Source organism: Gopherus flavomarginatus, chromosome 5, assembly GCF_025201925.1.
Source record: "Gopherus flavomarginatus isolate rGopFla2 chromosome 5, rGopFla2.mat.asm, whole genome shotgun sequence".
Classification (NCBI taxonomy): Eukaryota; Metazoa; Chordata; order Testudines; family Testudinidae; genus Gopherus; species Gopherus flavomarginatus.
In genome coordinates this window covers 29,568,950-29,596,297 of record NC_066621.1, presented here as the reverse complement: position 1 = coordinate 29,596,297, position 27,348 = coordinate 29,568,950, and the positions used below count along the sequence as shown (strand labels likewise).

At 48.4% G+C, this 27,348-nt stretch overlaps 1 protein-coding gene across 1 annotated transcript in view; it reads right to left on the bottom strand.

Moving 5' to 3' along the window:
• Nucleotides 1-26,878, bottom strand: part of LOC127052645 (zinc finger protein 707-like) — a 77,692-nt gene extending 50,814 nt beyond the window's left edge. The window contains exons 1-2 of the mRNA XM_050956530.1: nucleotides 26,804-26,878; nucleotides 24,898-24,980 (exon numbers count right to left, since the gene is read on the bottom strand). Of these exons, the coding sequence (XP_050812487.1) occupies nucleotides 24,898-24,980; nucleotides 26,804-26,837 (117 nt within the window). The 5' untranslated portion in view covers nucleotides 26,838-26,878. The remainder of the gene's footprint in view (nucleotides 1-24,897; nucleotides 24,981-26,803) is intronic.
• Nucleotides 26,879-27,348: the final 470 nt, after the last annotated feature.

The following is a 27,348-nucleotide window of genomic DNA, read 5'->3' as shown; positions in this document are numbered from 1 at the left end:
CATCCAGGCCAGCCAGGCCACAGGGATTTTATCTCAGTATAGCTGCACTCTCAGGGTACGTCTACATTGCAATGCAAGCCCAGGGTTAGCAGAAGTCATGTCAGCAGCCCCAACACATAAACCTAAACTATGAGGAAAAGACCCACCCACAAATAAGCTGGGCAGTGTCCTTCTCCCTAAGGTTCGTAAGTCCAGCAACCAAAAGTCATTTAACATGAGCCATCTCCTCTCTGCACCCCACTCACAGCTGTTGTCCTTAGTCAGTGCAAGCCCAGAGGTGCCTCTGTAGAGTTCATCTGCCATCCTGGGTGGAAAAGGGGGAAAATAAGAAGGCACCGTACTCACTATGTTGTCTAGGGACTCACTCATCCCTCCACAACCACCCTGTCCTAAAGTTGGTCTAACACATAAATTTTAGCATGAAGACTCAGGCCCCAGCCCACTTGGCTTTGGAACCAATGTCCCCTGCCTAGCAAGTGCTATTGAATTGAGGGTGAGTCCCTCCATCTGGGTCTGCCAAGCACAGTTCTGCTGCCCTCGATTCACACAAGAAGGACAACAACCCTTTATTTCTCCTGTCCCAATAACAAGGAGACTGGGAATCCAACACCAGCCAAAAGTGATCATTTTGGCAAGCAACCCAACATATTCCCAAAATACTGTAAAATCCACATGAAGACTCATACACGAAACCTTGCAAGAAAATCTTCCTGAGGGGGTCTGAAGCACCTGCTGCTGGGGGGAAGGAAGGAGCTGTGGGTTGAGATTGAGGGGCACTGGGAATAGGAGGGGGTTGTGGGTTGGGACAGAGGAGAAGGGTGAAGAGGAACAGGCTCTGGTTGGGAGTGAGGAGCAGTGAGCATAGGAGGGACTGAGGGTTGGGACTGAGGGGCACTGGGCAAAGAGGGGACATGGGTTTAGGCTGAAGAGTATCCTCATTTGGGGATCCAGCAGAACAGGGGAAGGCAGCAGGTGATTCTAATTCCATAGGGATATTTTGTGTGTGTGCGTGCAGGGGAGGAACATGCTATATGCCCAGAGGCCTTTATTCCTCCAGCCTGCAAGGACAGAGGGGCTGTCAGGAAGTTGCCCCTTCAATCCCCCACACACAAAGGCCCTTCTTAGAAAAGGCAAAATCCTGAAGAGAAAAAACACCAGAGAAGACTCCAGAAAGACAGATTTTTAAGATATAATGAGTAGTTTATTACCTGACCAGGGACTTGAACCCTCAGATTAAAAGTCTGATACTTTACCAACTGAGCTAGTCAGACTCACAAACAAATACAGCAAGTTGGTGCAGAGGAGAAACTAGTCAAGGAAACGAAAGCAGGAAACAAAAGGGGAAACCTGCTGCTCTCTCTGGCCTGGTCAACACTACGAGTTTATGTCACATTAACCCTGCATCCGTCCACACAAAGAAGCCCTTTATATTGATATAAAGGGCTCTTAATATCGGTATCTGTACTCCTCCTTGATGACGAGTAGTGCTGAAATCAGTATTGCCATGTCAGATTAGGGTTAGTGTGGCTGCAATTTGACGCTATTGGTCTCTGGGCGCTATCCCACAGTGCACCATTGTGACTGCTCTGGACAGCAATCTGAACTCGGATGCACTGGCCAGGTAGACAAGAAAAGCCCCGTGAACTTTTGAATTTCATTTCCTGTTTGCCCAGCGTGGAGCGCTGATCAGCACAGGTGACTATGCAGTCCCAGAATCAAAAAAGAGCTCCAGCATGGACTGTTCGGGAGATACTGAAGCTGATCTCTGTATGGGGAGATGAATCTGTTTTATCAGAACTCCGTTCCAAAAGACGAAATACCAAAACATTTGAAAAAATCTCCAAGGCTATGATGGACAGAGGCCACAATAGGGACTCAACGCAGTGCTGAAACTTAAGGAACTGAGACAAGCGTACCAGAAAGTCAAAGAATGAAATGGGGACGCTCATGGGGGAGGGGCGACTGAGGATTGTAACTATCCCACAGTTCCCGCACTCTCCAAAAACCATTTGAATTCTTGGCTGAGTTCCCAAAGCCTGAAGGGTGAAAAACATTGTCGTGGGTTGTTCAGAGTATATGTCGTTCCCCCGCCTCCTGCCCCCATGAAAGCAAAGGGAAAAAAATCCTCTCTCACCTTTTTTCAGTGTCACTGTATGTCTACTGGATGCTGCTGGCAGATGTGGTGCTGGAGCACTACACAGCAGCATCCCCTTCCCTTCCCTTGCGGACGGCAGACGGTACAGTAGGACAGGTATCCATCATCGTCGTCCCGTGAGTGCTCCTGACTGGCCTCGGTGAGGTCGGCCAGGGGTGCCTGGACAAAGATGGGAATGACTCCCAGGTTCATTCATAGCAGCTGGAGGCTGCGCTCCCCTCCCCCCTTTGATCCCTGCTTGCAGAAGCAATAAAGTCAGTGTTGTTTCAAATTCCTGCATTCTTTATTACTTCATCACACAAATGGGAGGATAACTGCCATGGTAGCCCAGGAGGGGTAGGGGAGGAGGGAAGCAATGGGTAGGGTTGTTGCAGGGGCACCCACTAGAATGGCATGCAGCGCATCATTTCTGCGGGATCTCTAGGGCTCTGACCTGGAGTGCCCGTTTGCCCCTCTGGTTCATTAGTAGGCTTGCCTGATAATCTAGGCAGAACTGACTCTCCATTAGACAAAACTTAAAGAAGAGAATGACCTGGGGAGTCATTCCTATTTTTGTCCATAAGCCCGTGGCTGACCCCATCGAGGCCAGCCAGGAGCACCCATGACAGCAGCAGATGGTGCAGTATAACTGGTAACTGTCATTGTCAACTTGCAAAGCAGCAGACGGTACAGTAGGGCTCGTAACCATCTTTGCTAACTTGCAAAAAGCAAGGGGATGCTGCTGTGTAGCACTGCAGTACCACGTCTGTCAGCACTATAAAGAAGACATACGGTGACAGTGAAAAAAGGCTGAACGGGCTCCATGGTTGCTGTGCTATGGCGTCTGCCCAGGCAATCAAGGGAAAAGGGCGCAAAATGATTGTCTGCTGTTGTTTTCATGGAGGGAGGATTGAGTGATGACATTTACCCAGACTCACTCATGACACTATTTTTGCCCCATCAGGCATTGAGATCTCAACCCAGAATTCCAATGGGCAGGGGAGACTGCGGGAACTATGGGACAGTTACCCACAGTGCAACACTCTGGAAATTGTATAAAGTCGAGGACACAGGCCCATACTAAGCACATTAATTCGGCGGTGTGCGTCCATGTACCAAGGCTAGCATCAATTTCCCTGGCCAGGCCCTTTGGAGGTTTGAGCTACTCCCTGTGGTCACCCCACTCAAGGAGCGTTCGTTCTAGGCAGTAAGCTGGCTAGACAGTAAAACTTCAGACGCTGCTCCCAATGCTACACTCAGTTTTTCCGAAAACTAGTATCTGTAAAATTAGTCTACTTTCTGTCCAGAAGAGACCATTACAGCATCTAATCTGACCCCCTGCATATCACAGGCCTCCTGCATGACACTATAGCTACTTCTGGGGGAAAGGCATCTAGTTTTCATTGAATGACTTCAGGGGATGGAGATTCCACCACTTTCCTTGGTAGCTTGTTCCTGTGGTGAATCATCCTCGCTGTTGACTATTTGGGGCTCAGTTGTAATATGAATTTCTCTCTTTTCACCTTCCAATCATTGGGTCTTGTTATGTCTTTCTCTGCTCCATTCAAGAACCCTTTAATATCCAATCTTTTCTCTCCATTAAGGCACTTCAACACTTCAGTGAAGTCACCTTTCAATCTTCTTTTGATAAGCTAAACAGATGGAGCTCTTTCAATAGCTCACTAGAAGGCATTTTTCTCCAGCCCTCAGAACATTTTAGTGGCTTTTTGCTGCCCCAGCTCCAATTTCACAGTATCTTTTTCAAATGAGGACACCAAAACTGGAGACAGTATTCCAATATCAGTCTCACTGATGCCGTGTCACCTCCTGTGATGTTCTTGACATAATCTGTAACTTTATAGATCACCATTGTGACCACTGTTCTATATTTGCAGCCAATATGATTGAAAGGTTGTTGTGAAAGGGGTCTATGGAGAGGTTCTGATTGGCTGATTATAATGATGCTATCTCTAGATGTGTATCATTTTTGTAGTTGACTTTATGAATATTGGCTCTATGCTGTCTGTATTCAAACTTGTGCTATGCTTCCGAGGAACACCCCAGCCAGACAAGTTGATGTCAGTTCTGCCTAGCCTGCTTGATGGCCCACTAAGGACCATCAGCTCTACAATCAACCCATTGAGAGAAGGTAGATATGCCTTGTGGCTCAGCAAGGTATGCAGGGACCTGCCTATGGACAAAACTCAAAGGTTTTTCTATGCCACGTGCTGGATAGAGTGTCCTTGGGACAAAGAAAACAAAGACCACATGGCAAGAGACTGTAAAAGGCTGATGCCTCGTCTCCATCTTGTCTTCAGTCCTGCTTCATACCTCTGAAGGGACTTTGCTACAAACTGAAGCTCTGTACAAGGGACTGAATGACCCATCCCAGCTGTGGATGGACTCCAGAGACTTGATTTGAACCTCCAGTTTATTCCATCACTGCTACAAGCCTGAACCAAGAACTTTGCCATTGCTGCATGTGAAGGGTTAAAATTCATGTGCATATTATATAACAACCTGGTCTATGGATTGTGCCAGCTCTTTTCCAGACCCAAAGTCCAGAGTATAATCAAGGGACCAGAAGCCTAGCAAATAGTGACCAGCTAAAAGAAAGCTGGGTAAACAGAAAGCCTTGCTTGCTAAGATAGGCTTGGTCAGCAAATTGCCAGGTGTTGGAGCTAAGAACTAAAGAATTGTATCTTATTCAGAGTTGCAGATTGAACAAAGAATCCCTGTTCCTATTGTGTAAGTCTCTTCTGTAGGGAGACGTTCTTCCCAGAGATCCAACCTTGAGTTTATGAAAAGTTGGCAGATGTCAATATAAGATATGGCATCCTTCCACCTCCCTTCCCAGGGACCAATGCCTTGCCTTAAGACACACAGAAAACAATCTTTATTGCCATATACTTTCACTGTTTCTTTGCTTTAAACCCTAGGAATGTACCTGGAGGACAATCAAAGGAGTTGCTCCTTTCCTATGGACCTCAAATCAGAATTCAGCATAGATATTTTATACTAATAACATTTTATCAAAGTATTCATGAAATGTTAACTTGCTAACTTGAGACCATGGGTGGAGACATTATGTAACCTGTTAACCTTTGGCTACTGTGCTTATCATGTCTTGCTGCAAAACCTATCCCAGAGTTTGGAACTCCCTACCCCGTCTCTTTCCCCCACCCATGGAAAATCTATATATTCTATTGTAATCAATTAACAGTGTCTCTGAGCCTAATAAGCAAGGTGACACTCTGCCACTTCTGTGTGTAATAAACTCCTATTCTTGCCCTCTACATGGTGGAGATTTATGTCCTTCACAGACACCTGCTGAACAAAGAGGAGATTCAGCATCCAGCTTGGCTGAATGTGTCTTCTCTTCCCACAGCTTGGTGATCTTCTGAGGAAATGGAGAAGACTGCCTTTGCCTAGCTGCACATTGCTTGCAAGAGAAACAAGTCTTTTTGGTGGCAAGTGTTGAAAGGAGCCATTAGACAAATGTGGAGACAGGAAAAATGTCCCCCAACTCAACTGGCATCTGTGGATGCTGAAGTCACAACACAAAGTGCTAAACAGTACATGAGCACAGGCTGGTGTCAGAAGAGTCTCTACCAAAGCCTTTTCCACCAGCAGGGGCCTCTCTGTGTGCAGAACTCCTGGTAGTGTGATGGCTGCAGGCAGTGGAGAACTCTATTTTGGCATCTCTTTGTCAGTGAACATCTACAGAGGCTGTTTAAAGGTCTTTAGATAGTGATCTTTGGGAAGAGCTGGCTGAAGTGTCTTCCTAGTAACCAGAAGATCCTGGCTTGGCCTGCCAGTTCTTCCGTGCAAGTCTTGAGGGAAATGGGGAATGTCTGTAGTTTGGAATTTGCAGGTGTTGTCCTGGACCATCAAAGGGAACAGTTGCAAGCATTTTCTCAAGGCAGGCACCATGGCTTGGGTGGCTAAAGCACCAGTCTAGTAAACAAAAAATCCTGGGTTCAACTCCCAGTAGTACCTTGTTCTATGGGTTTTGTCTCCTCTGCTCACATTTTCCTGTGTCTTTCTAGGAAACAGAAGAGACCTCCCTTGGTATCCAAGTCATTGCTTGCTAAGGAAAAGGCTTCTTTGGAGAGAAACATTGGGAAGAATCAAATCACAAGCCTGGAGTTGATGAAAAGGCTGCTGTGACTGGCATTGGCATGGTGGTTGCTTTGACTGCAATTGCTGCAACACAAAAGCCTCAACCACACGTCCTTGTGATTCGCTGGGGATGTCCACACACAGATGTCATGTCATCTTCCTTTTGATTGTCACTGATGAAAAATGGAGCAACTGGGAGAAAAGTCCCAGAGGCACTTGCCAGGTAAAGTAGAGGTTAGAGATGCAGCACCCAGTGGTGCGTTGCCAAATCTGTCCACTCCTCCCACTTTTTGGTCAATCTTTTGAAGAAGCAGAGAAGACTGCCTCTGCCTTGCAGTGCAAATGCTTCCAAAAGAAACCGGTCATATTTCCTGACAAGTGTTGGAAGAGGCACCTAAGAAATGTGGAGACAAGGAAAAGGTCATCGTAACTCAACTTGCATCCATGACTCTTGAGGCCACAACGCAGAGCACTGAGCACTGTACGACCACAGCTGGGGACAGAAGGGCCTTTTTCAAAGGCATTTTCCACTAGCAGGGTCTTCTCTGTTCACAGAATTTCTGATAGTTTGATGTCTGCTGGCACTGGAGATCACTATTTTGGCATCTCTCTCTCTGTCTCAGTGAGCACCCGCTGTGGTTGTTGAAAGTCTGTGATGGGATCTATGGGATGCAACTGAACAGTGGGACCCCTGAACCCTTTGTCCCACCACCTAGGCTCCCTCTCACACATGTGATGCTGAGACAAGCTGTGAATCTCTGGCAGATATTGCACTTACACAGACATCCGTAGGTAGGGACACAACCAACTGAATTACATGAATGCTTCTGCAGCCACTCATAACACTAATGATAGAAAGTGGCCCCCCCTTCAGCTCTGCAGCCTTGCACTCCTGGATCATACCATCTTGCCTTAATCAGAAGCCTGATCAGTGTGAGTTTATTACACAGGGTCCACCCCTCCCTCACTGTGAATAGTACATGAACCAGCCTTGTAATGGAACTGAGATTTCCCAAGAACTTCAAGCAAAATACACCAGTTTAAGTAGAGCATAAAACAGATTTATTAACTACAGAAAGATGGAGTTTTAAGGATTATAAGTGGTAGGAATAAAAGATCAAAGTAAATTACCATGGAAATTAAAGATAAATTCACAATCTAAACTTTACACCTTATTACACTAGGGCGTAGTTCAGTTATGCACACAGGAAGGCTTAATGCTCGAGCTGCTGCACATGCTGGGCAGGCTTAAGGTCGGGCTCCCCATGGCAGGAGAGAAGAAGACTCGGCCCCTGGAGGGGCAGGCTGGGGCTTCTTGGATCCCATTTCCTCACAGCAAGAGCCCTGCCCCCACTCCCAAGTCATCCATGGCGCCCCCAGGTCGGCCAGAATGGAGCAGCAGTTTTCACTGCACTACGTTCACTTATGGCTTACAGGCAACTCCCAGACTCACCACAGTCCACCATCTCGGCCAGAAAGGAGCCCACTCAGCCTCACCATTGCTGCTTTTCCTCCCCCCCAGAACCCCGCTTCTCCTGGGCTGCAAGTAGCCATCCCTGGGATGCCAACAGGCAGCCACAGGGGTCTGTCTCCCAGCAGCCAACCGCACCTCCATGGGTTCAGCCCTCAGAAGGGCAGGTGGGGGTTTCCTGGATCCCAGTTGCTCACAGCCAGCCCAGCCTCCACCTCTAAAACCATCAGTCATGCCCCCAGGTTGGCCATAAAGGAGCCGCCATTCTCCACTTGGACTCAGCTTTGCTTGTTTTCCTTTCACCCAGAACCTCCCTTCTTCTCCTGGGCTGCAAGTAGCCACTCCTGGGAAGCCAAGAGGCAGGCACAGGATTCTACCTCCCAGCAGCCAACCACACCTCCCCAGGCTTTGCAGAATGAAGGGTGGTGCTCTACTAACCCCACTTATCCGCACAGCTTCGTCCCTGCCTTCCTCAGCTCAACTTTCCTCTATTGCCCCATTCCTGCCTCACTTCCTCCTTTGGCCAGTCACGCAAAGGAGCCCAGCAGGAAGTGAGAGCCTCTATAGGCCAACCTCCAACAGCAGAGGTGGCCAAGCCACAAGCCTCCAAATGGTGACTGGCTTAACTACTCTAGGTTCTCCAGCCTGACACCAAGGTGCTTTCTCCACTGCTGTAAGCGTCCTCTGTCATGCAGGGGTTGGAGTTATCCCAGGGACAGGCCAATAGGAGGAGTGCCCTTTCTGAATAACAAGGGGATCTGGGAAAAAGAAGCCAGCATGTTTCTGCCTGGCTTTGAACCAGGGACCTTTTGAGTGTTAGGCAAATGTAATAACCACTACACTACAGAAACTCCACCTACTGGGTTGTTGCTCACTCTGGCACAGACTGATGGACAAATCTAGAGAATGTGGTGGTAGCCCCTCGATAGGTCAGCTGGCAGGGCAGAGGACTGGAGCCAGCACTCAGGAAGTCGTCCTTACCTCGCCTGTGTGACTCCAGGTTGAGGGAGAGCTTCTTTTTCTTCTCCTTGCTGACAAAGAGCAAGAGAAGAATGGAAGGTCAGGTGGGCCAACTCGGTGCAGAAGCCCATGCTGTCTTTTCCTGCTGCATAGCCTGAAATGAGGAACTCGTGGCAGTTAAAGGAACTGCTGCACTCTCAAAAAACATCCCGCCCGTGCACAAAGGAGGATAGAAGAGCCTGTTAGTCTAGCACGCTCCCAACTGAACTGTTTCAGCAGCTGCTAGGTTTCTTTTCGGCCTGTTACTTTTCTGTCTGGGATGTTGTTGTCAGCTGTGGCACAGAAAAAGGACGTCATTGCGAGCTGCCCATGAAGATAAGATTAACTTTTGCCTTCCTTGCTCGGCTTTACTTGCTTCCTCACCCTATTCCTGCCTTAGTTCCTGTGTTACCCGAAGGCAACGGGGGCCCAGCAGTACGAAGAGGAAGTTAGACAGCTAGACCCTAGTGGCAAAAGTTCTACCACCGCTTGCCACCCCACTCTCTTCTCCCAGCTTCACATATTGACCGTCAGGGACTTGGTGCCCAGCAGCGCAACGGAAGGCAGTGGACAGAGCCACCCTCGCCTTGAAGCTCTGGCTCATTAAACCGTATCTTCAGTCGCTGATGGCCAATGAGAGACCAACAGCGCTTGCTATTTTAGCACTTGAAAATGCCATTGGTCAGTCACGGGATCTCTTTAATGCTGTTACATAACAAATGAAAATAGAATCTCAGTGTGACATTCTGTACCTTTGGGGGAGTGTGCTGTAACCCCCTTATTCCTCATTTTCATATAATCGTGATCTTATATACAGAGCATGCCTTGTAAGGTATCAGGGGAAAGGATATGATCTGCTGAAAGTCATTTCTCTACACATAGATGTTTACCATTCATGCATATGAAGTTATGAGAATTGTGCAGTGTGGTTATCACTATGCTGTAAGGTGGGGGAGTCAGCCAAATATTAGCTCCCCAGTGACAACAGCAAGGAAAGTAACCAACACCCGGACAGGGTGTCAAACAACCCATCAACAGCCATTGTTCAGCAAGGGAGCTACAGTGCAATCACTTACCTGCAAGAGGACACCCCAGGGAAATTGCTCAGACTTGCTCGGAGAGACGCAGTGATGCTCACCTGACTCTGAAGGGGGAGCAAAGCCAAGAGGGAAGAAAGGACATGATAAAAGCAGAGACATTTGCCATGCTTTGTCTCTCTCGTCCACCTACATCTACAGACACCCCCACACCAAGCAACTGAAGCGCTGACAAAAGGGGAGAGCCTGGCTGAAAAGCCACCAGCCGGCCTGTGGTGAGAAGCATCTAAGTTTGTAAGGGCATTGAAAGGGTTAAGATCAGCTTAGAGTGCATTTTGCTTTTATTTCACAAAAACAAAGAGGAGTCCGGTGACACCTTAAGAACTAACAGATTTATTTGGACACAAGCATTCGTGGGTAAAAAGCCCTCTTCTTCAGATGCATGGAGTGAAAATTGCAGATAGTAGCATAAATATATATTGGAACATGATGTAAAGGGAGTTACCATACAAGGGGAGAACCAGTGCTGAAGGCTAATTCAGTCAGGGTGGATGTGGCTCTCTCCAAGTAATTGACAGAGAGGTGTCAATACCAAGAGAGGGAAAATTGCTTTTGTAGTGAGCCAGTCACCCCCAGTCCCTCTTCAAGCTCAAATTAATGGTGTTAAGTTTGCAGATCAGTTGTAACTCTGCAATTTCTCTTTGAAGTCTGTTTTTGAAGTTTTTTGAATGGCTTCTTTTAAATGGCTACTTTGAATGGCTACGTTTAATTGTGTTATTTAATATGAACATGTAAGCGTGTTATGGAAGTCCCATGTGGTCTAGTGGCTAGGATTCTTGGCTTTCACCCAGACAACCTCGGTTCAATTCCCCACGCAGGAACAATGCAGAGCTTCTCCTTGGAGGGGAGACAGGAAACAAAAAAAAAAAAAAGGGGAAGGGATCCTGCCAGCAGCAGAGCTCGATAGAGTTTGGAGCAGTACTAGATTTGACATGGTGCCATAGTGCTAGGCCCAAGCTCTGAAGGGACCTGTAACAGTAACTTCCTCCCCACTGCAGAAAGGGAGCCTCAGAGCAGCCTGCATTCAGTAGGGGAGCTGAGACCCCATAGGGCCCTGGGAGCTGTAGTTCCTTGGCCAGCTCCCTGCCTTGGAACAGAGAAGGAACATTTCCCAGCATTTTCTTGGCTGCTATCAACAGGAAAGGGAGGGGGGAAGGTGTGAGATTCCATGCGCTGCAGCTTGCTGCGGCTGGGGGGCTGGCTGCTAGAAGGGGGTGCCACCTGTGAATAGGGAGGAGGTGTGACCAAGCAGTAGAAGGCTTTGGCCCAGGTAGCACCCGCAGAAGACTTCCCCAGACAGGCTTAGGGATGCTGGTGTGACCTCGCCTGGCAGCCCCCAAAGATGAAACTGGGTGGACTAACTGGACAGGGCCCCTCTCTATCTGAAGCTGGGCAAGGGAGGTGTGTGGATCCCACCAGAAGATAAAATGGTAAGTAAGGAATGGGAGGCTCTACTGGACCTGGACAGCTTCAGATACAGGACAGGAGGATTTCCACTTCTGAGCCATGAAAATAGAAATTGACTTTTCCTTTCCAGATGTATCTAATATTCATAAAAGGAATCTAGCCCCTGCCTTCCAGATCTGAACACCTCAAAATCAGGAGTGCTCAAGCTCAATTTGGGCAGCTGTTACTTCATTTCTCCCAAATCAAATATGCTGATCCACTGTCATTTACTCTAGAAAAAGTAGGAGAAAATTGAGCAACAAACGTTGGGGTCTTCACAGAGCTAACGAGGGCTGGAATTGCTATTTTCAACAGGCATTACTCTTTTTTTTTTAGTTTTGTTTGTTTAAAAGGAAGACAGTGATATTGCACTGGCAAATTCCCCATAGAAACAAAGAATGGAACAAAAGAATAATAAAGGCACCTCAACTTTCCTCATTTATGTAGGACAGTCTTATTAGATGGTTCCAGACATCGTCCAATCACAGAAGCTGATAATTGTTCCACTTTACTGCAGTTCTGTAACCATGCAGGAACCTAGAGGAGGAAAGTGCCTAACTCCAGAGTCTGCAGCTGCCTAGGGCCAGTGCTGAGGATTTAGAGTCCCTAGTGCTGCCCTTGCAAGGTTCAAGCATGCTCAGCCTTGGCATTGCCTCCGCTCCTGCGGCTAGTAGCTGCAGCTGTCTAAGGCTGGCCTCTGGCAGTTGCCCCATGGCTGTAGCTAGAGAAACTACAAGTGGCTCTATGACTCCTGGGGCCATTAAGCTAGAGCACCTAAAGACACTGGAGTTAACCTCAAGGAACAGAGGTCACCAGTAGGAAAGGAATGTCGGGGGACAGGGAAGGCGGGAGCAGGTCAGGCTTGCAGAGGGAGCTTCCAGCTGGTTGGGAGCATGTCCAAAGTAGAAAGGAAACAAGTATGCGGAGAGGTGGTGGTGACCAGGTAGCAGACTAGCATGTAGATGGGAGCAGAGGGAGAGACGCTGGTGTCTTCAGATTCCCAAGGGCTAAGTCCTCACTTTGAGGAAATGGTGTTTGCAGGTGGCTTGCTCACATGGCAGGATGGGGGCTGAGGGAGGGATCTGTCAGAACTGATCAGGTGTCTGCTGGCTTTAGGACTTTGAGCTGAGACTAGGACCACATGCAGTGACTGGTGACATGGGGGGGTACTGGAGACATGGCTAGAGAAGGTCTGAATGAGGAAAGAGATAAATCTGTGGGGAGTTTCCTTGGTCACTATGAAAGTTCTGCTCACTGTGGACACTGGTAAACCCACATGGGTGTACAGCTCAATAAGAAAACCGGCGGGCTGAGGGAGCTGTGTATGGCAATGCATATAGTCATGGAGAGGTGTGTGATCAAAATGAAAAATGTCTCTGAGGTTCAGTACCGGGTATACGAAGGCACCAATGGCACTGCCCCACCAGGCCCACACTCGGAGCCCACAGTGACTACACTGGGGCCCACAAATATGTTTGGTGCCAGGGCCAACAAAAGGTTAATCCAGCCCTGACTGCCTGAGCACTATTTCAGCCTTACATTTTTGGGTGGAACTCCCACAGTGAGAGCTGCAGAGCACTCCCCCGCAACACACACGCACACACTCGTCCTGGTGTTGGGAGGGGAACAGGAGAAAGGACAAAAGAAGAGATGAAGAGAAAGGAGGGAGGGACAGGTGGATGGAGGAAAAGGTGAAACACAAAAGACAAACCCTAATGTCCCCATGATTCTAAGGGACAAAATCCCAGATGCGGAATAAAATTCTGCCTCCTTAAACTCATGTTTTCCATGCCTAGAATTCAACTCTCACCAGATGGATCAGACTGAACAGGTTTCACACCTCCAGAAGGCTCTTACTTTCTAAAGAGGGACGGCTGTTTTCTAGTAAAATCACTACAAGGGAAGGAGAAAACTGGAAAGAGGTTTCTCCTGGCGCTCACGTCCGTGAACCCGAATACTCTCTCAGTCCTCAGACAGAGACCTGGAGAAGGAGACTTGCTGAAGCAAAGCCACAGGGGTCTCTGAGGTTTCCCTAGCCCCAGGCCCCTGACTGATGTCAGGATCTCTCTGTGAGGTCACCACCTGCTCACCAATAGTCTTTGACCAATAGTGTGAGGTCCTGCAAAAGGCCTTTGTGATGTCACTGCCACACCCCGCCCTTGCTGTGCCAATGTCCTGCCCCTGGCCAGGCACTTTGGAGCTTTGAGCTACTCCCTGTGGATCACCTCACTCAAGGAGCTTTTCTATAGAGCATCCTCAGATGTCTAAGCACACGAGTGCCATGGCAATGAACTGACACACATGGCACCAAGATGAGATCATTAGTAGACTAACCTATAGGAGAAGAACACCCCAGCATTAGTAGGGGAGAAATCCCTACTGAACATGCATTACACCTAGCAGCCCCTGCGTGGGGTCGGGCGGGGGCTGCGGAGGGGGGAGACCTGGGAAAGGGATGGATGGAAAATGTCTGTGCAGCCGGGACATGGCCGGGGGGCGAGGGGAGAAGAGCAGGTGACCCCGGAGGAGCGGGGAGAAAAAGGGAGGGCTGAGATCCCCTCGGAATTACCACTGCCCCCTCCATGGAGACCCCCCTCCTCTCCTGTCCTACCCCCTTTCTCCTTAGAGAGCAACAAGCAACATCCAGGCTGGCACCCCCTTCCCTCAAACCCCTGAGAAGTTCCCTGTTCCCCTCCCCCCATTGTGCCCCATTTTCTCTCCCCTTTGCCAATGGCCAGTTCAGATCTCAGGTTTGGGGTGTTTCCCCCCATTTTCACCTGCAGTGATTTGTCCTTGTGTAGGTGGGAAATGGTTCCCCCGAGTGATTTCTGAACTGGGCAGAGGCTGGGGGGGGCCTGAGACAGGGACACCTCTGGGCTGGGCTGGGGGGGCCACTCTCTGCTGGCAACAGGGCGTGGGAAGGGCCAGGAAGGGGAGGGGGAAGCAAGTGTCCCCCATAGAGAGGGTCCAGCCTCAGGCTGCTACCAGTAGCACATTCCTATCCTGGCGGGGGGGGGGGCTTTCTCCAGCTGAGACCTGCCCCCTAGGCAGCCCCAGGCTCTGACCGCACCAGCCCCGCCTGGAGCCCCCAGTGAGTGAGAGACCCCGGAGGGGGAGGGGGAGGGAGCACTGGGCCCTGACAGGAAAGTGACTCTCTCCCCTCAGATCTTGGTGTTTTCCTCTCATGTTATCAAATATGCAGTTTGTGACACAATTTCTTTGCAAATCTCAAAGATTCAAATAAAATAACCTAAACATTTGCCCCACTTCTCTCTAGTTGTCTATTTCTAATTGAATATGCCCTGAGATTTAATTATAAAATAATAAGAAAATCTCAGATTTACACCTTTTCTCAGATTATTGAACACAAAATGTTTGCAAATGTTGCCCATTTCCTCTTTATTCATTTATCAAGTATTCATGTGAAACACTCAGATTTTACCTCCTATCAACAACTGATATAAAATCCTTCTGATTTTCCACTTTCCTCTCTATAATTTGCAAAATGGATCCAAAATCTCTGATTTCCACCCTTTGTCTTTCATTTCTGAACACTGATCTGAAAGCTCACGTTTTCCCTCTGTGTCATTATCAAATGTCAATTAACAAAACTCTCAAGTTTTGTGCTGTTCCTTATGTTTCTAAATCCCAAAAACTTCTTCCTTCGGGGGAACCTGTTGCCCTGAGTCGCTCTCCATTCTGGATGTTGCAGGGGATTAAATTTCCCAGTGATTGTCTTTCCCCTCTCCTTTGAGGATCATTTGTTCCCTCTTTTAGCTCTGTTAGATATTTGCCAAAGAAAGAGACCAGCCTGATATTTAATACACATCAAAGCCAGAGGCCTCCCCCTGTTTGGGGATCAGTGGTTCGCAGCTGGTAGTGGGAGAGTTGGCTGGCCCCTTTTCTTTTCTCCAGCTGGCACAGGATGAGGGGGTCACTCTGAGTGCAGCATGTCTTGAGAAGTATCCCAAACCACAAGACAAATGGTCTCTGTGAAGGGTTGCTTCCCACAGTGCTGAGATGTAGCCACCTCTGGCAGGATCCATCGTGGCTACTATTTGCTAGTGACAGGCCACGGAAATTTCATACCTATTTTGCCCCTCCATGCCAGGCATGCACAACATACGGCCCACGGGCAACTTGCGGCCCGTGAAGTCTCACTGTGCGTCCCGCAGCTGGGAATCAAAGGGCTCTGGGCTGCCCGTAGCCGCGGGGAATCCAAACCCCTTTAAAGTTCAGCCGCGGCCGGGATTCAAAAGGTTCTGAGCTGCCCGCAGCTGCAGGGAGCCCAGAGCTCTTTAAATCTCAGCCGCGGCCAGGATTTATAGGGCTCTGGGCAGGCGGGCGGGGAGCTCAGAGCTCTTTAAATCCCAGCCACCAGGGCCGGCTTTAGGCCAATTTAACCAATTCCCTTGAATCGGCCTCGCTCCTAAGAGGACCCCGCACCCAAGCCCCAGTACCAGCAAAAGCCAGTGCGCTGTACCAGGGTGGCCCAGTTTCCCCAGGGGGCAATTTAAAAGGCCTGGGGCTCCCAGCAGGGGCTGGAACCCAAGGCACTTTAAATTGCCACTAGAGCCCTGCTGCTGGAGCCCTGGGGTATGGCTTGGGGTCTCTGGGGGCTATTTAAAAAGTCCAGGACTCCCATTGCTTCTACCTCCCCGGCCCCTTAAATTGCCACTGGAGCCCCGCCGCTTCCCCAGGGTTCCCGCGGCTATTTACAGAGCTGGGGCAGTGGAAGAAGGGGCGCTCCGGGCCCTTGAAATAGCCCCCAAGCCCCAGGCTGCTGCTGCTATCCCAGTGGGAGAGGGGGGAGGAGGAGGAGGAGGAGAAGGAGGCACTCACCATAGAGGATGGGCTGTACCCCCTGTACCTGCACCCCCTGCCCTGCCTGCAGCCAGCCCGTCCCCTGCCAGCCCCTGCTGCACCTCCTGCCCTGCTTGCACCAGTTCCTGCCTGCAGCCTGCCCATCTCCAGCCAGCCCCACACCCCCTGCCTTGCCTTCAGCCCTGCACCAACCTCTGTCTCCAGCCAGCCCTGCACCCCCATCCCTGTCTCCAGCCAGCCCCTGCCACACTGCCTGCCCTGCCCGCACCAGCCCTGCACCCCCTGCCCTGTCTCCAGCCAACCCCTGCCATACTGCCTGCCCTGCCCGCACCAGCCCTGCACCCCCTGCCCTGTCTCCAGCCAACCCCGTACCCCCTGCCTTGCCTTCAGCCCTGCACCAACCCGTCTCCAGCCAACCCCTGCCACACCCCGCTGCCTGAAGCCAGCCAGTGCCGCACTCCTTTGTCTCCAGCCCTGCCAACCCATGCCGCACCCTCCCTGTGGCCCTGCCTGAAGCCAGCCAGCCCACCCCACACCTCTTGTCTCCAGCCTGCCCCACACCCCTTGCCCAGCCTGCAGCCAGACCCTACCTCTCGCATCCTCCCGCTACCCCACCTCCAGCCAGCCCCATGTTCACTGGTGCCCTGCAGTTCCGAGGGAAGTAACCCTGCACACCTGCTTCAATGAGATGGGCAGGGAGCAGCTGGGACCCACACATGTGCACCCTAGCACACCCTAAGGGAGTGGCAGAGCTCATTTCTAGTTCAGACCCATCTTTTTAAAAAAGAACTTTTAGCTAGGGTTAACATACATCTGTACTTTCCCGGACATGTCAAGCTTTTTGGTTCTTAAATCGCCATCTGGGAGGAAAATACGGACGTATGGTAACCCTACTGGTACAAAAAATACATACTGTGGCAGAACTTTTTATAGGGAACCGGTTGTTAAGAACTGAAAGGCTTTTTTTTCCCCAATCATCCCTGCGAGGCCCCGCCAAAAATGTTCAAATTGGGCCCCGCACTTCCTAAAGCCGGCCTGCCAGCCATGGCCGGGATTCAAAGGGCTCTGGGCTGCTCGCAGAGATTCCCGGCCGCAGCTGAGGTTTAAAGGTCTCAGGGCTCCCCACAGCCACGGGCAGCCCAGAGCCCTTTGAATCCCGGCAGCAGCTGAGATTTAAAGGGCTCAGGGATCCCTGTGGCTGCAGGCAGCACAGAGCCCTTTGAATCCTGGCGGCAGCTCCAGGGGATGGAGTGAGGCTGGGATTTCAAGGGCTCAGGCTCCCCTCAGCAGCAGGAGCTCTGGGACCTTTAAATCCCTGCCCCAGCCCTGAAAAGCTCCGGGTTCCCCCAGTCGTCAGAGCCCCAGGCCCTTTAATTTGACCCTGAGGGCTCCCAGCAACCTCTTTGGCTGGGAGTCCCTGGTTGATTTAACATCAAGTAACACCTCCCCACCACCAACCTTCCTTTTCGACCCACAGCTGTTTTGGTGGGGCGGCGCTGGGGAAGGAGGGTTTGTTTCTGCAGGGCTGGGTGGGGTGTTTCCGCTAGGCTGGGAGGTCCTGAGTGGGGGGTGTTTCCGCAGGGCCGGGGGGTTTCTGTCCTCAGCTGTTTTCTTTGGAGTATTGTGGCCCTCGCTGTTTTACTCAAAGTACTGTACAGGAACTTTTCAGGGGGATTAAGGCAAAATGCCACATTTATTAGTAATACAGGTATCAATTAATACTCTATGATATGCACATGAGATATATATCACAGTCATGCATTCACGCACACACACAAACATAAACACACTCCGTCTTGCTGTTGTTACCAACTAGTTGCTCCCCTTAACTGCACTGGCCAGGTGAGTTAGATGTGGGAGGGGTGGAGCCGGGCTTCTACCGATCCAAATCGATGGTCCGATGGTGACAAGACGAGATCCGGGGTCCTTCTGCAAGACACCTCGCATTTATAGCAGCTTCCTTCTTATGCAAATCTAGACCAGATTCAAAATCTGGGTCTGCGTCCGTTGGTGTTTGTGGTGCTTTTCTCTTGGTGTTGTCCCAATGCTGCTCAAAGAGGGTGTTTCCTAAAGAAGGTGCTTGCTTCTAATCCCTGAGGCCATCAATATGTCTGCTCTTCTTTATTGGGCCCACTTGACAAGTTGTATTGTCCTTTGCTCTGGCTCCCATTCCCTCTTCAACTGTTGTAGCTGTCTGGAGGTGGGTGTCTTCCAAGCCTCACTCATTCACACCTCATTCAGTCAATAGAGGAATTGATTACAGAGTGCGGGGGAAGATCTTATTCTACTTCTAGCAAAAAGGCACATGTTTTCTTTTACTTTAACTATACTATCCTTAGGGGCTATAACATTTGATACAAAGTTTTCTACCAATTTTCTATATAGGGATCTAACACAAAGTTGTATGAAAATAGAGAGGCACAATGTCAAGTCATATGAATTACAAAATAACATCATGCCGGATGCAATGTCATAAAGATAAAGATACTTAATACAAAATAACACAATGCAACGTTATAAAGATTTATAGAGATAGTTAATACAGAGATTTCTCTACATCACCACTTTACGAGTTGTGCAGGCCTGCTGACAGCATTCACGGGGCTTCTTTCTCGTGTGGATTCTCTGATGCTGAATAAGGTGAGAGCTGCGATTGAAGGTTTTCCCGCACTCACTGCATTCATAGGACCCCTCCTGTGTGTGGATTCTCTGATGCCGAATAAGGTGTGAGCTGCGACTGAAAGTTTTTCCGCACTCAGTGCATTCATAGGATCTCTTCCCTGTGTGAATTCTCTGATGCCCAAAAAGGTGCGAGCTGCGACTGAAAGTTTTCCCGCACTCATTGCATTCACAGGGCCTCTCCCCTGTGTGGATTCTCTGATGTTGAGAAAGGCCTGATCTGTAAGTGAAGTTTTCCCACACTCAGCACATGTATTTTTTTTGCTTTTCCCTGCAGATTTCCTGCTGTATTCTGGTTTCCTTAAGGCCCTTCTGAGTTCCCTGACAGGAAATAAATTTATCCATTTTCTCCCCTGGCTGGTTTCCCTGCTCTTTTTCTGGTCTGTGCTGAACCTCACACGTCATTGCATCACCTGCTGTGATAGAGACAGAAACCTCAAACAGGGATGGAAAGGGGAAGGCCAAACCAAAACAAGTGCTGGAGAGAGGACAAATAAAAATCAGGAACTCAGCTCCCCCCAACAGGAGAGAGGAAGGGATCAATTCAGCCTTCACATCCCATCCAACTTCACAGGGGGAAGGGAGAAAGCTACTGCCCGGTGTCTGCTAGCATCTATAGGAAGCCTTGAGCTATATTTACCCTGCGGATGCGACCCCTGCTATGGACAATAATGAACTGAGAGACTTACCAAGAGCTTTGTAGGGCATCCTAGATGTTTCCTTCAGGCACTTACAGATTCTGAGTTGGTTTAATGTTTCCTCATCTGTGCGGGGAGATCTCAGGATCTCTCTTTCCTCTGAACCCTGGAGCTCTGGGACCCATGGCTCTTCCCCTTGTTCCAGCTGGGAGATCATATCACGTTGGAAAACCAGAAACTCCGCTCAGATGAAAGAAAACAAAGGAGTTCAGTTGATTTCATACAACTTGATCATCAAAAACATTCTGTTAATTTATCTTCAGTGCTTAGTGTGACCTAGTGTGCCTGGGGCAGTCCTCACTGAAAATGCCAAGGTCAGAGCAGGCTGAAAAAGGGAGAGCAGATGCTCCCCATACTGGTGGTTAACACTGAAATTAAACTCACTGACCGGTCACAAACTGTGCTTCTGATCCCACACACTGGTTAACGAGACTCTGAAAAAAGAAATCACACGGCCCCCTTTATTGCATGACAGTTCTCTGACTCCTAATCAGCAACTAGGTCCCGTACAGTGAGAGGTTATTTAAAAACTCTGCTCACTGTGATACAGCATGGCCAGAGGGCAGCAGGAGAGTGATCCTAATTGGATCCAGGAAGTGGGTGGGTAGAAGGTTAGCCACATTACCCAGGTTTGGATTTCATCCAAAATAGCATGCTGCAAGCCAATCCTTTAGCAGTTAAACTAAATGTTTAGAAGAAAGAACAAATGAAAGAATGAAGTTAATTCCATCCTTCCAGACAATTCTTTAGCATCTAAACTAAAGGTTTAAAAGAAAGAAAGACAGAAAGAATTTAAATGGAAAAGCAGTCAGATACATTCCAAAATGGATATATCAGGTTCTTAGCAGTATTGGTGAGTTGCTGGCTTGAAAGTCTGTCTGGAACGCATCCACAGCTTGGATGGGTCATTCAGTCCTTTGTTCCAGGGTTCAGTTTGTAGAGAAGTTGCTCCAGAGGTAGGAAGGGGGATTGAAGACAAGATGGAGATGATGCAGCTGCGCTTTATATTCCTTTTGCCATGTGGCTTGTACTTCCTGTGTCCCAAACACAAGCTTCACAGCACATGGCATGGAAAAGCTTTGGAGGTTTCATTACACAGGCAAACCCCGGCATGTCTTGCTGACTCAATAGGTGAATCCCCTTGGTCCATAGGTTCATTGTACAGCTGATGACCCTCAATGGGCCATCAAACATGCTAGGCAATGTTGATGCCAATATGTCTGGGGGTGTCACCCAGAAAAACTGCACAAGTCTGGAAATACAGATATACCTTACATATCTGTAACTCACAATACAAAGGTGATAGAAACATAGAAACAAAATTATCATACTTGGCAAATCATAACATTTTCACTGACACTTTACATGGCATACCTAGCATTATTCATTGCAATTTTATCAGATTATATTATTTTATTATTAATACCAAAGTGTCTCACAATTTCATGCAGTCTCACACTTGCTAAACTAGTGAATTCCCAGGACCACTTCCCCAGGTCCTTGAAGATGCCAAACATTGTGCTTATGAGGGATTGAAATACCCACATATCTGCTGGGAACGCACACACAGACACTGTGTCAATCTGTACCCCTGTGTTCACTCTTCTAGAAAATTATGATCAATTTTGTACCCAGTATGGCTTGTGAGATATCATTAGAAAACGCATAACCTACTGAATATTATCCTCCTGTTAAAATGTGTAGTAACACTGTATGTAAAATTGTGAGATTTTACAGTATGATATTACTGAAAAAGTTACAGTTCTGGGGAACACCCACAGAAAAGTTCCTCAGAGACAACAAGGCAAACAGCTGGTCAAACAGCCATTCTCCTGCAGGGGGAAGGTGTGAAGACATTAAGGGCTGGTCTACACTAGGGGGGGAAATCGATCTTAGATACGCAAATTCAGGTACGTGAATAACGTAACTGAAGTCGAATATCTAAGATCGGATTACTCACCCATCCTCACCACACGGGATCGATGTCCGCGGCTCCCCCTGTCAAATCAGCAACTCTGTTGGGGTTGGTGTTCTTCCGGAATCGATATAAGCGCGCTCGGGGATCGATATATGGCGTCTAGATGAGACGCTATATATCGATCCCCGAGCAATCGATTTTAACCCGCCGATACGGTGGGTAGTCTAGATGTAGCCTTACATTCCATCACAGGGACCTATTGAGGCTGTTGTGGAAAACGACCACAGGATTAATATTTGAATCAGCTCAGCCTGAGGCTCTTTTCTTGGTTACAAGCACGCAGGGGGCGACAGCTATTGGAATACTGTTCCCGAGCTAAAAATCACACAAGCTTTTTACAGCTTAAAACCACAAACAATGACACATACGTTGCACGTTAATTTCCTTATTTGGAATATATTGCAAAATATGATGCAGGTCAAAAGCAAGCTGAATAATCAGTTTTACATATTTGGCCTTTCCTGTTATTTTTATTGCACCTGGTGATATGGGAGCAAGACTCTCCATGTCTCAAGAAATGTCACTACCAACCTAGGCCATTTTCACATGCTGGGGTGCAATCCAGATCAGCGAGGAGTTGTGTCATCTGTAATCCTGGGTGAGATTCAGTGTTCTGCTGCTGGAGCTCCCCTGTCTGGATACTCCCAGCCAGCGTTCAAGGACGCACTGAGTGTCTGTATGATAAGTAACCCTGGACTGGCAGCTCTGACTCCAGCCGCCTGCTTGTTACACCCCAAGCACATTCTGGTTTGGGTAGAGAAGGCTTAGGGTTTGAGAGAAGGCTGGGGGTAGGAAGCTTCTGTTCATTATGCTGGACCTAATCCCAGTTTTACTTGAGTAAAGAGGAGATATTTGACATTGTGTGATGCTGCTCCTGTGCTCTGTTCCCAAAGTGTTCTACAGCAGAGGAGGGTCTCTGGTAGTATGTATGTTACTGGCCTATTGGGGTGATGCTGAAACAGGACAGGGTACAGATGGCATTGTGGGAGTGGCATGAACCTTCACCCTTCATTACCCTTCCAAGAACAGAAGGGACAGGAATCCTTACCCAGCAAGACCATCGTCTCATAGTTCCCCTGCATGGCATCTCTGTAGAGGGCTCTCTGAGTGGGGTCCAGCAGAGTTCCCTCTTCCCTGGAGAAATACACAGCCACCTCCTCGAAGGTCACCGGCCCCTGAAAGAGCAGGAGTCCAATACTCAGTACCTGCTGACCCACTCACAACCCCACTATTCACGGAACAGCAGCACCAGGGAAATGGAAGCTCCGGGAGGCACATGTTAACAGAGTCCCACCCCACCTTGCTTACAGCAGCCAGGAGGCATCAGAGGGTAGAAAGAGAGAACCTTTGTGTCTCCCATCTGACAGACAGAAGCAGGGTCTTCACATTTATCACATAGCTACTAGCCAGAGCTTAATATAGGAGATGGGGCTGTCTCTGGACCCTGATAGTAGCTCCCTGGTAGGAATCCAAGCACTCTCCAAATAAAATATATGGAAGAAAGGGGAAGTCAATCATAAAGAATAGAAGTTAGAAGGTCAGAATTGTAGTGCCCATTAACAAAGGTTTAGAGAAAATAGAGCCTATCAAACTAACGGGATATCCTTATTGGATGAGATCAAAAGTTTGGTTGCAGCTAATAGTATTGATGTAATATACCTAAACTTCCGTAAGGGACATGACTTGATTAGCACAATATTTTTACTAAAAAAAACTAGAATGATACAAAATAAACACGGCATACATTAAATAGATTAAAAACTCTGATAGTAAATGGGGAACCATGATCGAGTGGATTTCTTTCTAGCAGGTTCCTGCAGGGATTGGTTCTTGGCCCTGTGCTGTTTAACATTCTTATCCATGACTTAGAAGAGAGTACAAAATCATCACTGATAAAGTTTACAGTTGCCACAAAGATTGGGGTTGGTGGTAATTAATGAAATGTCAGTAGATTCAGGCTCCATCACTGAGAGTCTGGGAAGTTGTCCCAGACCTGGCTGGAGGGTTATTTCCTGTTCCACAAAGAGGGGAAGTTCCATTCCCAACTCCTGTGCCTTGAAATTAGGACCTATCTGACACTACACCCCCATATTAATCATAGTGGTATGATTATAATATGATTAGGACATAATTATGATCTATTTTGTAGAAGATGCATCATGTGTGGTGTCACTGGAAAAGTTCTGATTTGCTGAATATGATTATCCCATTTGTGTGCACATATCATGTTCGTATCTGAAGTTATGGATATTGACTCTGTATCTGTATTTCAAATGTGCTTACTCTGGGTAACACCCACAATGAGCCTTTCAGGTACAACAATGAAGAAGCCAGACAGTGCTGATGGCTCAACAAAGACAATGGACTGTGGAAGAGCTTAGCCTTCCTGTGAATGTTTCAGCCAGCCTATGAGTCATGGCTACTATGACTCAGCAGGGCCTGTGACCAGACCACATGACACTAAACTCCATTTTAGTACCTGTATTTTTCCACAAACTGGACTAGGAACTGAGTTTGGAACAAAAGGTTCCCACCATATGGAAAAGCTACATAAGGTGGGGTGTGACATCATCTCTTGGCCTCATTCTCCACACAAGAGAACTTCTGGAAACACCTGAGAAACAAAAACGGATGTGGGGGAAGTGCTGCTCCCAGGATCAAGAGATTTCTAGCTTGTGTATGGAAACTTGGGGGACTGCTTGTACCATCAGTCAGGGTGAGAAATTGCTAATTCAAATTCTATCCATCTAGTATGTTAGGCTTAGTCTGAGTATTGGTTATTTGCTAAATAATCTGCTTTGATCTGTTTGTTATCACTTATAATCACTTCATCTATCTTTCTGCAGTTAATAAACTTGTTTGATGCTTTATCTTAACCAGCGTATTTTGAGTGAAGTGTCTGGGGAAAATCTCAGCTTGTTGTGCACATCTGTCCCATATCGAGGGGAAGGGGAACTACATTAATGAGCTTGCATTATAGAGATCCCTGTGCACTATAAGATGGTATCATTCTGGATGTATACTACAGCAAGTGTGCAAGGTTGGGGAGTGGGAAATTGGCTCTTGTCTTCTATCTGTCCTTGAGTGGCTTAGGTAACGCACTCAGGTAGCTTAGTTGGCTGCATGGCGCCACCTGCTGTTGTGTTGGGTGATAACAGGCCCTGGAGAGGCTGGCGAAATCTCCAGCAAAGCAGTGTGAGAAGGGCCAGCCCAGCGTGAGGATTAGAGGACACAGCAGATCCCAGAAGCTCCACAAACTGCCTCCTGGGGGTGACAACCCATCACGCCCTACACTACACAAGTCTCAGCAGGTTTGTCACATGCTGTCCCCTCCCTTTCTCCACCCGAGATATTTCCTGCTTCCCACCACCTCTAGCAATTCCCACCCTCTTATGCATTTACTGCTTCTCAACTTCCAAGCAGAGCCCGCCACCCTGATAATCTCTTACCTGAGCCAGCTCCATTGCAGCCATTTCCTTGTCCCTGGGAGGACGAGATGATCTGCAGCGAAACATGGATGTTATTCTCTGGCCTGCCGGGGTGAAAAAGGGCAAGGTGTGAGAATTCAGACTAGGCTTTTGTCCATTCCCCAAGCCGATTCCCCCCAGCTTTTCCCCTGCTAATGCACATTCTAGGTTCTAGCACACTGTGAAGCACAGAGTGACCTTATTCCAGTACAGGCCTAGCCCCCTCCCACCAGGGTGTAACCCTCTGACACATGGGGAAACCCTCCCAGTAACAGTCTCTCTCTTACACGTATCAAGTTTGCGGACAACACCAAGCTGGGAGGGGTTGTAAGTGCTTTGGAGGATTGGTTTAAAATTCAAAATGATCTGGACAAACGGGAGAAATGATCTGAAGTAAATAGGATCAAATTCAGTAGAGACAAGTGCAAAGTACTCCACGTTGGAAGGAACAATCAGAGGCCAGAGAAGAGCAGAAACAAAGTAGTCACTTTGGGGGATTCTCCCTGTCATTGTCCCCAAGGCAGCTGTCCCAGGTTTACAAAGGTGTTTCATGTTCCAGCCTTTATACAGTCTCTCCTGGGAGTGCCCCTTTCATGGACTGGGCCTAGTTTTAGTTTTTGGTAGTTAACAATCTTGGTTTATTGTTCATCTAACCAGTATGTGTGGATTGAAGTGTGTTGGAAACTCTGTTTGGGATAACAAGCTGGTGCATGTCATTTTCCGCTGATGAAATGACAGACTTCATATGAGCTTGGGTCGTTCAGTAGCGTGCTGGACAGTGCAAGATGCACATTTCTGGGGGAAAGTTGGGCACTTGAGAATTTGCTGGTTTTCTCCTGAGGTGTAATTCATGAGTGGCTGTCTAGCAGCACTCAGTACTGTGTATCTGGGAGTGAATTACATGCTGGAGACTGTGTGTTAATTGGCCAAGAGGGGCTGTTCTTGCGGGAAAACAGTGGAAAAGGCACTCCATGCTGGAGGACTGAGGGGACTGCTATTTAACAGTCCAGATTGTACTCTGGGTAACATCACAGACACTCATTATGACAGAGCCTCTTACAACACAGAGAAAGTAAATCCATGTCCCAGAAATCGAAGACTCCAGACAGAGGGCAAGTGTCCCTGGCACTGCTTCTTGCTGACAGAGATGTTCAGAGACAGTGCGAGAATCCTGGGGAAGCTGGGAACAGGAAGCATGGGCTGGCGGGGTTCGGTGGAGAAAGGGAACAGGAAGGGCAGGGATATTACTCAATCCAGGATCTCAGCAGTACTAGATGACAGGATAGCACATAGTGCAGCCCATTGGAAAACACAATCCCAACTATACATACAAAATGATGGGGTCTAAATTAGTTGTTTCCACTCAAGAGATGGATCTTGAAGTCACTGTGGATAGTTCTCTGAAAACATCCACTCAATGTGCAGCAGCAGTGAAAAAAAGTGAACAATGTAGGAAATAATTAAGAAAGTGATAGATATGACAGAATATCTCATAGATCATATTTGTAAAAACAGCAAATAAATCCATGATACACCAACATCTTGAATACTGCATGCACATGTCACCCCATCTCAAAAATAGATATATTGGAATTGGAAAAGGTTCAGAAAAGGGCAACAAAAATGATTAGGGGTATGGGACAGTTATGCCAGACCTAACCCCCAGTTTCACTTGAGCAAACAGGAGATATTTGACACTGTGCAATACGGCTCCTGTGCTCTGTTCCCAAAGTGTTCTGCAGCAGAGGAAGGTCTCTGGTATTATGTGTGTCACTGGCCTATTGGGGTGATGCTGAAACAGGACAGGGTACAGATGGCATTGTGGGGGTGGCGTGAACCTTCACCCTTCATTTCCCCTTCCAAGAACAGAAGGGACAGGAACCCTTACCCAGCGAGGTCACAGTCTCATAGTTCTCCTGCATGACATCCCAGTAGAGGGCTCTCTGAGTGGGGTCCAGCAGAGCCCACTCTTCCCTGATGAAATACATAGCCATTTCCTTGAAGGTCACCAGTCCCTGAAAGAGTAAGAGTCCAACACTAAGGACTTTCTGCCCCACTCACAGCCCCACTATTTGTGGCAGAGAAGAGTGAATCAAATGGAAGCTCTGGGTGGATCATAGTCAGGAGAGTCCCACCTCGACCTGGCTCAGAGTATCCAGCAAATGGCAGGGTGAGGGGATGAAGAGAGAGCCCCTTATCTCTCCCAGCATATCCATCACCCCCCTACTAGCCACTGACTGATACAGGAGATGGAGCCCCTAGCAGGATCCAGGGAGAGCTCGCTGGTAGGATGCCCAACATCCTCCTCATTGTGAGGAGCGGGATATGAAGGGAGAGGCAGCTCCAATAAGCCTGACTCATGGGTGTCCCCTTTATATCTCACAGCAGCTGATGGTTAATGAGGTCAAGCTCCAGCACTAGGAGTCTGGTCAG